General features: G+C 56.8%; 1 protein-coding gene across 1 annotated transcript in view; it reads right to left on the bottom strand.

Moving 5' to 3' along the window:
- Positions 1–13,274, bottom strand: part of LOC135292528 (zinc finger protein 271-like) — a gene marked incomplete at its 5' end in the record, with an annotated part of 31,355 nt that overhangs the window by 422 nt on the left and 17,659 nt on the right. Inside the window, 4 exons of the mRNA XM_064406718.1 lie at positions 216–303; positions 2,927–3,088; positions 3,923–4,032; positions 8,339–9,005. Coding sequence (XP_064262788.1) covers positions 216–303; positions 2,927–3,088; positions 3,923–4,032; positions 8,339–9,005 — 1,027 coding nt within the window. The remainder of the gene's footprint in view (positions 1–215; positions 304–2,926; positions 3,089–3,922; positions 4,033–8,338; positions 9,006–13,274) is intronic.

Genomic DNA, 13,274 nt, shown 5'->3' on the forward strand with positions numbered 1-13,274 from the left:
TTTCCCCCAAAACCCCAGAAATTCAACCCCAAAATCCCAGAAATTCCCCCCAAAACCCCAGACATTCCCCCCCAGAATCCCGATCCTTTCCCAAAACAATCCACCCCAAGCCCCCCTCACCCCTCTCACCCCCCAAGCCCCAAAATCCCCCAACGCCCAGAGCCCACCCGGGATCCCCGGAATCCCCGGGATGCCGGGATTGCCCCGGGTCTCACTGGGTGCAGAGCACGGAGAGCATCAGCTCCTTGGGCTCGTCAGGGAGCTGGGGCAGGAACAGGATGTGCTTCGGGGCTTTTCCCACAGCTGGGGAACCGGGATAAAACCCCAAAATCGGCAACAAATCTGCCCCAAACCTGCCCCAGTCAGGCCCAAAATCTGCCGAAAGTCACTCTGGATACACACCAAAAATTCTGCCCAAAATCCCGAGAAAAACCACAAAAAATCCCACCAAAAAAAACCCCGAAAAGAAAAGAAAAGAAAAGAAAAGAAAAGAAAAGAAAAGAAAAGAAAAGAAAAGAAAAGAAAAGAAAAGAAAAGAAAAGAAAAGACAAACAAACCAAAAAAAAAAACCAAAAAAAAAAACAAACAAAAAAACCCACAAAAATCTCACCAAAATCCTAAAAATCACAAAATTCCCCCCAAAATCCCAGCAAAATCCTGAGAAAAACAACAAAAATCCCACCAAAATGCAAAAAAAAAAAAACCAGAAAAATCTGTGCAAAATCTGCCCAAAATCCCACAACAATCTCCTTTAAAAAATCCCCCTAAAATTCCACAAATTCCCCCCAAATCCCCACAAAAATTCCACAAAGAATCCTAAAAAGCCCACAAAATCCATCCCAAAGCCCAGCTAAATCCCCACAAAAATTCCACAAAAATTGTCCCAAAATCCATCGTAGAATCCTTGCAAAATCCCACAGAATTCACCCAAAAAATCCATCCCAAAGTCCCCACAAAAATCCCTCAAATCCCACCAAAAATCCCTCCCAATACCCCAAAAAAATCATGCAAAAATCTTCACAAAATTCACCCCAAATCCCACAGAAATCCCTGAAAATCCCAACAAAAATCACCCTGAAATGATCACCCCAAAATCCCACAGAAAAATCCCTCAAAAAGTCCCACTAAATCCCCATGAAATCTCACAGAATCCACACTTAAAAATCTGCACAAAAATGCCCCCCAAAATCCCCAAATCCACACAAAAAATCCTTCATAATCACCAAAAATATCCCACCAAAATTTCCCCAAACCCACAAAATTTCCCCAAATCCACTCAAGAAATCCACACCAAGATCCCACCAAACCCCTCTCAAATCCCCCCAAAAATGCCCCCAAATCCCTTCAAATCCCACCAAAAGTCTGAGGAAATCCACCCAAAAATCCCCGCAGGAACTTCCCTCAGAATCCCAGCAGAGCCCAACAGAATCTCCCCCAGCCCCCCCAGCAATCCCCCCGGGACCCCTCAAAGTGCCCCAGCCCCAGCAGAGCCTCCCTGCCCTGCGCTGCCCCTGCGCTCCGGCCCCGCTCCCTTTGGGGCCGGGGCCTCTCCCCCCTTGGCTCCGCGCTTGTCCCGCTCCCGCTCCCGCTCCACCAACGTTCCCTTCCCCTCGGCCGCGCTGGCCGAGCCCGGCCGGGCGTGCTGGATCCGCTGGGACGGCACATTCCCGCCCGGGGCATCGGGGCCATGCCGGGCCCTTGGGGCATCTCCAGCAGGGACTGCGGGCACTGCCCAGAGGCATTTGGGGCTTTGCCAGGGCTCTGCGGGGCTGCCCGGGCACCTGGGGAGGCTCCAGAGGGGATCTGGGGAGGCTCCAGGGGACTGGGGGGTGGGTCCAGGGGATTTGGGGATGGTTCAGGGGGTTTTGGGGGTGTTCCCCATGATTTGGGGGGATCTGGGAGAGGTTCCAGAGGGGATTTGGGGCTTTCTGAGGGGTTTGGGGGAATTCAGAGGGGATCTGGGCAGGATTTGGGGAGGTTCCAGACAGGATTTGGGGCAGTCCCAAGAGCAATTAGGGACGTTTTTGAGGGATTTTGGCAAGTCCTAGAAGGAATTTGAGGAATTTCAGAAGGATTTTGGGGGAATTCAGAGGAACATAGATGGTTCCAACAGGGATTTGGGGTCATTCCCAGGGGATTGGGGGTGGATTTCTGGAAGAAATTTCCATTTCTTCCCCAGATTTCAGGCTTTTGCCCAAAATTTCATGTTTCCCCAGAATCTGTGGATTTTTCCCTGGGTTTGGGTCTCACTGTAGAGTAGAAGGGGAAGGTTTGGGAAATTCAGGGTGAATTCTGGGGGGTTCCTGGCTGGATTTGGGTGTTTTCCAAGGATTGTAGGGATTTTTTCCCCCAGAATTTCAGGACGTCTTCTTGGTCTGTCTGACTATGAACTTGTTGTAGAAGGGGAAGTTTTGGTGGATTTGGGGTGAATTCAGGTGGTTTCTGGTTCGATATGGGGACATTTGAAGCTGCATTTTGCAGGGTTTTTTTTTCCCAGGAATTCAGTTTTTCCCCCCGAAAATTTGGGGATTTTTCCCATAATTTCAGTTTTTTGCCCCAGAACTTCTGTCTCATATGGGGCTTTTCATAAAAGGGGAAGCTTTGGGGGGTTCCTGGCTGGATTTTCAGGGTGTTCCCAACTAGATTTCAGGGATTCCTGAGGGGATTTTGGGGGAATTCTAGGTTGGTTTTTTTTCCCCTCAGGATTTTGGTTTTTTCCCCAGAATTCCAGGATTCCCCTCTGAATTTCTGTCTCACCATGGGCTTGTTGTAGCAGGGGAAGCTTTGGGGTGTTCAGGGTGAGTTTGGAGGGATTTCAAGTTGGGTTTTGGGGATATCTGAGGGCAGATTTGGGCGGTTTTCCCCAGAATTCCCGTTCTTTCCCAAGATGCCAGAACTGCCCCAGTCTCTGTCTCCCGTGGGTTGCCGTGGAAGGGGAAGCCCTGCAGGGAGCGCGGGGCGTTGGTGCCGCTGCTCATCTCCTCGGAGGGGACGAAGGCCTGGCCCCGCAGGCAGAGACTGCGCCGCACCAAAATGTCCAAAATCTGCCCAAAGGGCCAGAAAATGGCGCCCAGGGACTGCTCCAGCTCTGGGGACAGAGGAAACACAGTGACACTGGGGACAGCCACACCAAAATGTCCAAACTCCACCCAGACTGGGAGAACACGGCCCAGAGGGACTGCTCCAGCTCTGGGGACACCGTGAGAATGGGGACAGCGACAGGGACAGCAGGGACAGGAACTGCTTCAGCTCTGGCAGCAACGGGGACAGGTGACAACAGGCACAGGGACAGCTCCAGCTCTGGGGACACACAGGGACAGAGCGAGGGGACAGACACTGCTCCAGCTCTGGGGACAGGGACAGGTGACAACACAGACAGACACTGCTCAGCTCTGGGGACACAGGGACAGGTGACATCACAGACAGACACTGCTCCAGGTCTGGGGACACAGGGACAGGTGACAACACAGACAGACACTGCTCCAGCTCTGGGGACACAGGGACAGGTGACAACACAGACAGACACTGCTCAGCTCTGGGGACACACAGGGACAGGTGACAACACAGACAGACACTGCTCCAGCTCTGGGGACAGGGACAGGTGACAACACAGACAGACACTGCTCCAGCTCTGGGGACAGGGACAGGTGACAACACAGACAGACACTGCTCCAGCTCTGGGGACAAGGACAGGTGACAACACAGACAGACACTGCTCCAGCTCTGGGGACAGGGACAGGTGACAACACAGACAGACACTGCTCAGCTCTGGGGACACAGGGAACACAGGGACAGGTGCCAGCGGGAACAGGAACAGCTCCAGCTCTGGGGACACAGGGACAGCTGGCACAGGTGACAATGGGGACAGAGAGCGCTGCAGCTCTGGGGACACACAGGGCACAGCCTGAGCCCCTGGGGACACCCAGGGACACTCTCAGCCCCCCAGCGTCCTTCTGGCTCTTCTCCTCCAGGCTGTTGGTGCAGATGCTGTGGTCGGGCCGGGGGTCCTGCCCCGCCATGGCCGGGACCCCTCTGTGGGGACAGGGGGGCTTCAGGGGGCGCCGGGGGGGCTGCGGCCCCTTCACCCCCTGGCACCCTCCTTCAGGTGCCCCCAGACCCCAAATCACCCCAGACCCGCCTAAACCCCAATTGCCCTCAGACCCCCCAGTTCCCCCCAAAATTGACCCCAGACCCACCTGAAACCCCCCCAAATCCCATCAGACTGCCCCAAATCCCCCTCAGACCCCTCAACCCCCCCAGACCCTGTGAAATCCCCTCAGACTCCCCCAAATTCTCTCCAGATCCCCTCAGAACCCCCCAGTTCCTCTCACAACCACCCACAATCCCCTCAGACCCCTGCAATTCCCCTCAGTTCCCCCTAAACGCACCTGAGAACGCTCCAGAGCCTCTCAAGCTCCCCCAAAGCTCCCTAAAGCCCCCTCAGACCCCCTCACGCCCCCCAAACCCCCCGCACAGCCCCTGTTTCCCGTCCATCCCCCCAAATCCCCCGTTTCTCCTCAGGCCGCCCCAGGCCCGCCTCAGACCCGCCCCAAACCCCCCCGGTTTCCCCCGGCCCCCCCTCAGCTCCCTCCTGCCCCGCCCTCCCCTCACCATCTCCCGCCTCCGCCGCGCGCGCCGGCTCCCCCAGCCAATAGCGGCGCGCCCCGCCCCGCCCCAGCCAATGAGGGCGCGGCTCCCCTCAGCGCCGCCCGCCTCCCCGCGCCGCGGCAGCCAATGAGCAGCGAGCCCCTCCGGGCCGGGGCCGGGCCGGGGCCGGGCGGGTCCCGCGGGCGGCGCGGGGAGCGCGGGGGATCCGCGGCACGAACAAACTCCGCGCTTCGGGAAAGCTGCACCGCCGCTGGGTTTGTGACAGCGCCGCCGGGAGCCGCTCCCTGGGAGTGACACGCGTGCCTCCGGCAGCCCCAGAGCCCTTTCTGTCTCCCTCTCGAATGCACGTGTGTGCAATGGCACCGCGGGTTCGTACATATTCATTCCACGGATTTCGCCTGACGTTTGCTGCTCGTGTTTTTTATTAGCAGGGGTTCCCGGGTTGTTCTGCTCTGTTTTCCCGCAGCAGCCTCTCCGCTGCTGCAGAGTTCAGCCCCGTATCTCTGTCCCTGGCTGCAGCAGTTTCTCCGAGCAAAGGCTCGGTGCGAGAGCGGCGCTCGGAGCACACAGCTGTGTGTGCGGGCTGCAGCCTGCACCCCGAGATGTGCATTGCCCCTGCACCGAAATGGATTCCTGCTCTGCAACATCTACACTCTGTCCCACCGCCCCAACTCCTTCCCTGCCCACCCAAATCCCCTTTTCCCACCCAGAATCCTTCCCCATCCTGAATCCCCCAATTCCCACCCCAGCCCCCGTTTTCTTCCCAGCATTGTACCCAGGGTCTCTCTGCAGACATTGCATCTGGAGCTGCCCCAAATAAACCCCAAATAACCCCAAACAAACCCCACTGTGCCTCGGGACTGGAGTGGGTTTGGGGGAGGTAGGAGTTGGGGGGGTCATAACTCCAAACGTTGGGGATTGGGGGAGGTTTGACCCTAGAATTTGGAGTTTGGGGCGGTTTGACACTCCAGGGTTTGGGATTTGTGGGGACTGACCCCAGAATTCGGGATCAGGGCAGTTGGACACCCCGGATATTTCAAACCCCAGGATTTGGGGTCAGGGGGATTTAACCCCAACCTTTGGGAACTGGGGAGTGTTTGACACCCCAGGATCTGGGATTTGGGGGTTTGATCCTGAAATTTGGGGTTCGGGCATGGGGGGAGGTTGAGATCCCTGAGTTTGGGTTTGGGGGTGTTTGAACCCCCAGGATTTGGGGTGTTTGACCCCAATGTTTGAATCCCCGGCGTTGGGGTCAGGGTTGAGATCGGAGCCATTCCCTGGAAACAGCGGCGGGATCGGGATGGGGAACAGGAATGGGATCGGGACCGGGAAGGGGAGAGACCCTGAGGCAGTGGCGGAGCCCAGTGTCAGGGAGAGACCCCGCCGCAGTCCCGGCCCGGCCCCATGGCCACAACCGCGGCCCCTCCGCAGTGCCAGCCCCTGCCGCAGTGCCAGCCCCTCGGCAGGCGCTGAACGGAGCCTCCCTCAATGGCAGCCCGGCGCAGGCCGGAGCGGAGCCATGGCCAGAGCCTCCCCCATCGCCGGCCCGGCCCCTTCAATCCCTTTTCGGGGCGGCTGCTGCCGCTCGCAGCCCATTGCTGGCGGTTCCGAAGGGCTGCGGGACCCTGCCCATGGCGGGGGTGTTGGGGTGGCCCCAGGGCCGGCCCGAGGGCCGAGCGGGGATCGAGAGCCCCAAAGCCGAGGGGCTCCTGGGGGTGCCCAGCTCCTGCCGCCCCCAGCCCAAAAGAGATGCTGGCCAATCAGAGCGCGCGGCGCTGGTGCCGATCCAGTTGCCGGGCGGGAGCTCGGCGCTTGGGCCCCGCCCGGCGATGTGCAGCCAATCAGCGCCCGGCGCGGCTGTGACTCATCGGTTGCCGGGCAGAGCCGCAGCGCCCAGCGCTCCCCGGCAGCGGAATTTGGGGAGGGGGGAGGTGACCCTGGGCATGGGGATGGGGCGTGCGGGGGCAGCCGGGGCCGCACTGGTGGCACTGGTGGTGCTGGCAGCGCCCCCGGCCGCGGGGGGAGCGGGGGGCGCGGGGAGAAGGGGGACGGGGCCCCAAATTAAACCAAAGGGGGGTCGGGACCCCCAAACGGAGCAGGAGGGGCCTGGAACCCCCAAACCCAAACACGGGGGAGGGGATTGGGGATGGGGGAACGATGGGGAAGGGGCGGGAGCGCGGGGGAAAGAGGGGGAGGGGAGCCCCAAGAAGGATGAAGCCAACTTGATGTGGCCGCCTTTAGACGTGGATGGAGCCAAAGGCAGCCAATGCTTTTCCAGCCCGTCTGATCCCAGTGTGTGCAACCCCGGTGTGTGCAACCCCGGTGTGTGCAACCCCGGTGTGTGCAACCCCAGCCTGTGCAACCCCAGTGTGTGCAACCCCGGTGTGTGCAACCCCAGCGTGTGCAACCCCAGTCTGTGCAACCCCAGTCTGTGCAACCCCAGTCTGTGCAACCCCAGTCTGTGCAACCACAGTGTGTGCAACCCCAGTGTGTGCAACCCCAGCCTGTGCAACCCCAGTCTGTGCCACCCCAGTCCGTGTAATTACAACCCAGTTTATCCCAGTCTGTATCATCCTGATCTGTATGGTCCCATTCCACATGGCCCCAGTCCATGTTTGATCGCAGTCTGTGTGGTCCTGCACACAATCCCAGGGTCTGGAATTCCAATTCCCAGCTGAGAAAAACTGTTCCTGTCCTTGAATTTCCTTCCAATCCTATCAATAAATTACATTAAAATTCTAAATCAACAACATATCATTAAAATGAAATAAATTATAATAAAAATGAAATATAATAACTTTGACTTCTACTTACAATAATCCAATAATGAGTCAACCTAAAACAACAACTATTAGTATACCATTATCCAGAAATAAAAATAAACAAATTGTATACCAGGAAATACCTGTTGAAAGTTTTAACTCAATAACTAATATAAATTAGATAAAACTAACATACAATCTAACACACCTTAGAAAAACAATTCATATTACAAACATACTAAATACAAAACCAAGCACCACTAGAATTTCTCCTACATTTTAACCAAACAATTAAACTTTAATAACACCCTTAAGTACTCTCAAATTATTTTTTAAAATTTAATTGTACTGCTTTTATTTGGATATTGGTTTTTGGATTGTTTGGGTTAGATGATTTGAAAAATGGGATTTTTATAGCAAATTAATCAGCTGAGAAGGAGGCACTCTGCAAACAGAACTGACTGAAAATGAATGGGACAGAAATCAGTAACTCTGAAAGTTTTATTTGCTGTCAAATACATCCCACCCAGCCAGCCCCACACAATCCCCATCCCACCACTCCCAATTGGGATCCCACTGCTCCCAATTCCCTTCCAACCCCATCTCACCCTGCTGCCTGTGGAAGTGAGTGAGTTCGGCCCAGGACTGAGTTTTTTGAGGAGGGAACAAGCAATTTGAGGAGGGATTGAGCCTTTATGGGTTAAAATTCAGTTGTTTTCAGTGGGATTTGAGTGGTTTTGAGGTGACAGATCCATCCCTCATGCCTTCTGGAGGGCAAAGAGAGGAAGAACAGAAAAAAATTAAAGCCAAAGGAAGAAGGAGAATCAGGCAGGTGCGTTCCCATCATGGATCACAGGGAATGTGGGTCACCAGGGCTGTGCCCAGCATGGCTCCTGCAGTGGGGGATGGAGCTGGAGCAGCGCATGAAGCTCTTCCCGCACTCGGGGCACTCGCAGGGCTTCCCTCACCGGTGCCTCCGTTGGTGTCGGGTCAATGTAGAGCTGCTGGAGAAGCTCTTCCCACACTGGGGACACTCGTAGGGCCTCTCCCCAGGGTGGATGCGCCGGTGGGTGACGAGGGTGGACTTGTGCTTGAATCCCTTCCCGCAGTCGGGGCAGCAGAAGGGCCTCTCCTCTGTGTGACTCCAATAGTGCAGGAGGAGATGGGAGTGGGTCCGAAACCCCTTCCCACACTTGGAACACTCGTAGGGCCTCTCCCCAGAGTGGATCTTTTGGTGGACAATCAGGTGGGATTGCCAGCTGAAGCTTTTTCCACACTCCCCACACTCGTAGGGCCGTTCCCCAGTGTGGGTCCTCTGGTGCTGGATCAGATTGGAGCTCTGCCTGAAGCTCTTCCCACATTCCTCACACTCGTGGGGCCTCTCCCCAGTGTGGATGCGCCGGTGCGTGACAAGATGGGAGTTCCGCCTGAAGCCCTGCCCGCAGTCGGGGCAGCGGAAGGGCCTCTCCTCTGTGTGCGTGCGCCGGTGCACGAGGAGATCAGAGCTGGTCTGAAACCTCTTCCTGCACTGATCACACTCGTAGGGCCACTCCCCAGTGTGGGTCCTCTGGTGCCTGATCAGGTTGGAGCTGTGCCTGAAGCTCTTCCCACACTCCTCGCACTTGTGGGGCTTCTCTCCATCAGGAACCTCCTCATGGACCACCAGCTCCAACCTCTGGCTCCATCTCCGGCCGCCTTCCCGGCCCAGGCTGGCTCTTTCCCCCTCAGATCCCCGCCATCTGCGTTTGCAGCCCCTCCTCGTGCGGCATCTCCGGGGCTTTTCCTCCCCGTTGGGTTCCTGCACCGTGGAGCCGCTCAAAACGGCCTCTGCCACGAGGTTCTGCTGTGCTGGGCTGGGAGATGCAGCAGGAGAGAGAGGCAAAGGGGCACTGACTTCCTCCTCACCTGACTCCATGTCCAGGGACATCTTCCTCTCCCTCACTGCCTCACAAGAAGTGAGAATGGGAAATCCTGGTTTGGGGAAAACAAGGGATGAGCATGTTGAGTTTGAAGGTCCTTCTTCCCAAGTCCATCTCTACAAGTCACCAGCAACCTAGGCTCCAGAAAAACCTCCCAAACACCAAGATTCAGTGCTGAAAAACCCTCCCCAGGAGTTCCCCACCCCTGCTCCCTCCCCTCTGCTCTTCGGGAGTTCCCCCTGTCCCAGCTGCTGGGGTCATGCTTGCATTGGGGGTCCCCCTTCTCCTCGGTGCCCGCCCTCCCCAGCCTGCTGGCAGTCCCAGCAATCCCAAAACCTGCCCCCTCTTCGCTCTGCCCATTCAGGGATGCCGGGCCTTTTTGGGCTCCCTTTTGGGCTCCCTTCTCCCCTCATGCTCTGCTCTGGGCTGCAGGGGCTCCAAGGAGTCCCCCCTGCCCCTCTCCAGCCTCTGCAGGCTCCCGCCAATGGCGGCGCTCCCCCCTCTCTGGGCTCCCCACTTTGGGCTCCTGGGGGACACAGGGCTCTGCTCCTCCAGGCTGCCTCTGCCGCCAGCCGCCACCCGCCACCCCCCGATGTCCCCCCGAGGGGCCTTTTCCGCTCAGCCTTGCACTTCTTCATTCTCCAAACATCCCCCCAAAAAAATCCCAGCCCAGGGACCCCCCGGGATATCTGGGCCGAGCTCCCCCTCCCCGCTCACCAGCGCCATGGGGGCGATGATCCCACAGGTGGGGGCTGCGAATGCACGGAGGGCTCGACCGCGTGCTTCCTGCTGTTCAGCCTTGATCTGCCTCTGTCCCTCCTCTTCCTCTTCCTGCCCCTTCTCCTATTCCATCCCCCGCCTCCTCCTAATCCTTCACCTCCCTAACCACACCTCCTTCTGCTTCTGTGGCTGCTCTCTCTCCGCCTTCCCCCTCCTCTTCCATCTCCCCTCCCACCCGCCTCCTTCTCCTTCATCCCTCCCCTTCCCTCCCTCCTCCTCCTCCCGCAGCAGCAGCGACCCCCTCGCTGCCCCGTTCCCGGAGCCCTCGCAGCCCGCGGCAGGAGCGGGGCTGGAGCCGGCACAGCTCGGCACGGGCAGCGCGGGGCTCTCGGCTGCTCCCGGCCGCTGCGGAGAAGGGGGGAAGCCGGCCCGGGCAAAAGGAGAGGCAAACTGCGACAACTGGGGGCCCCACATCCAAACTGGGCCCTGCTGGGGAGCCTGCCTGGGCACTGCCAGCCCTTGGGGCTCCTCTCGGCACAGCCGGGAGGGGGGAACGCACAGAGGGCTGCGGGATCCCAGCGCTGGCAGCACTGCCAGGGACTGGGCTCTGCTGGCATCATACTGGGAGTGACTGGGACTCTACTGGGTTTGTTCTGGGATCATACTGGAATCACACTCGGACTGTACTGGCTTTGTACTGATATCATTCTGGGATCATACTGGGAGTGAGCAGGAGCCTGCAGAGGCAATTGAGACCATGGTAGGGGCAAATGGGATCTACTGGGAGTGACTGGCATTATGCTGGGGGTGACTGGGAGCAGCTGGGAGCAACTGGGATCATGACAGGAGCAACTGGGAGTGGCTGGCTGTGTGCTGGGAGGGATTGGAAACAACTGGGCTTATACTGGGATCAACTGGGGTCATGCTGGAGGTGACTGGGATCATCCTGGCAGTGAGTGCCACTGCACTCAGGCTGACTGGGAGTGCTTGGCAGCAAATGGGATCATACTGGGGAATAATGGGAGGGACTGGCAACATGCTGGAGGGACCTGGGATACACTGGGAGATACTGGGAGTGACTGGAACAAAAGGGAGGGTGAAGGAGAGCCACTGGAACCATGTGGAGCACAACTGGTTCATACTGGCAGGGACTGGGAGCACACTGGGCTCATCTCTGGATCATACTGGGAGGGACTGGACTAATACTGGGAGAATCTGAGAGCGACTGGGAACACACCCTGCACATCATCCCCCATACTGGGCCTGACTGGGAGCAACTGGGATTATACTGGGACCACACTGGGAGGGCTGGCATGTGACTGGGATCCAACTGGAGCTTACTGGGATCATATTGGGGTTGAAAGGGAGTGACTGGGATCACACTTTGGGCTACTGGGAGCACCTGAGAGAAACTGGGATCATGCTGCAAGCAAACTGGAGGAACTGGGCAGGACTGGATGCATGCTGGAGGCAGCTGGGATATTCTGGGCATGACTGGGGGATCACACTGGGAGAACTGACACCTTCCTGGGGCCACTGGCGGCGCCTGGAAATGACTGCAGACATGCTGGGAAATGTTGGGGGGTTTTGTGGATTTTGGGGGGGCTTTGGATTTTGGGGGTTTTATTGGCACTTTGGGGGGGGGGTGTTGTTCTGGGGGTGTTTGGGGGCTAATTGAAATTTTTTTTAGTTTTTTTTTAATTTGGGAGGTTTTACTGAGATTTTGTTGGGATTTTTTTGGCTTCTCATAAATTCTGGGGGTTTTATTGGGATTTCTAGGAGATTTTGAGGCATTTCACTGGAATTGTGGGGATTTTAGTGGGATTCATTGGGGATTTGAGGTTTTTTTGAGAGTTTTGGTAGGCTTTTTGGGGTTTTGTGGGGTTTTTTGGTTGTTGTCATGATTTCTTTGGGTCTTCAGGTGAGATTTTGTGGGATTTTTATGGTTTTTGGGACACTTTTTGGGGGATTAGCAGGGTTTCATCGGGATTTTGGGCGTTATTGGGATTTCAAAAGACTTTGTAGGCTTTTATTGGGATTCTAGGGTGTTCTAATGGGATTTTGTGAGATTTATTTCAGATTTCATGAGTTTTATTGGGACCTTTGGGACTTTTAAGGAGATTTTGATGCCTCTCAGCCCTTCTGCAAACCCTGGCACAACCCCAAAGGCCCCAGACTCCCAAATCCCCCACAAATTCCGCTAAACATCCCAAATTCCTCAAGAAATTACAATAGGATCCTCCAAAACCCCAGAGGATCCCACAAAATCCCAGTGAAACCCACCAAAACTAAAAAAAAAACTCCCCAAAATTTTACTAAACCCCCTGAAAAACCAACCTCCCCAATCCCAATAAAATCCACCAACATCCAAAACTCCCCAAATCCACAAAACCCCCAAAATCCCATAACCCCCCAAAACACAAGGTTTTGGTTTTGGTTTGGTTTCTCTCCAAAACCTCTATAATTCCCCCTGACCTTCCATCAAATACCCAGTAAAGCCCTAAAGAAGCCCCAAGATAATCCCCAAAACCCTGCTAAAATTGCATCAAAATTGCCACAAAATCCCAAAAATGCCCCCCAGAACCCCCCAGACTCTCTGGGGCCGTCCTGGATCAGGGGCACCGGCCGGTGGAACAGGAGCCACCTCAGGGGCCCTCGGAGCTCTGTGGGGAGGGGGCACCATGGGAGACCCCCAGAAACGGGAGGGGGGGGTGGAACCCCTGTTGTGCCCCCTCGCCCCGAAACCCCCAGACCCCGGTTCAGGGGGGCCTGGGACCCCCCAGGACCCCCAAATCTCCCCCGGGACCCCTCGGGGAGCCCCAAACCCCCCCAAGGTTGGCCCAGGATCACCCTGGACCCCCAAAACCTTCCCGGGACCCTCAGACCCCCCAGTTCCCCACAAAATTGACCCCAGACCCACCTGAGACCCCCTCAAATCCATCAGACTGCCCCAAATCCCCCTCAATCCCCCCCAAACCCTGGGAAATCCCCTCACACTCCGCTAAAGCCCCCCAGATGCACCTCAGAACCCCCCAGATCCCCCCAGCTCCTCCCACAATCCCCCAAAATCCCCTCAGACCCTCCCAATTCCCCTCAGATCCCCCTAAACCCACCTGAGAACGCTCCAGACCCTCTCAAGCTGCCCCCAAAGATCCCCAAAGCCCCCTCAGACCCACCAAAGCCCCCTCAGACCCCCTCATTATCCCCAAACCCACCGCACACCCCCCTATTTCCCGTCAATCTCCCCAAAATCCCCAATTTCTCC

Source organism: Passer domesticus, unplaced genomic scaffold (genome assembly GCF_036417665.1).
Source record: "Passer domesticus isolate bPasDom1 unplaced genomic scaffold, bPasDom1.hap1 HAP1_SCAFFOLD_37, whole genome shotgun sequence".
Lineage (NCBI taxonomy): Eukaryota > Metazoa > Chordata > Aves > Passeriformes > Passeridae > Passer > Passer domesticus.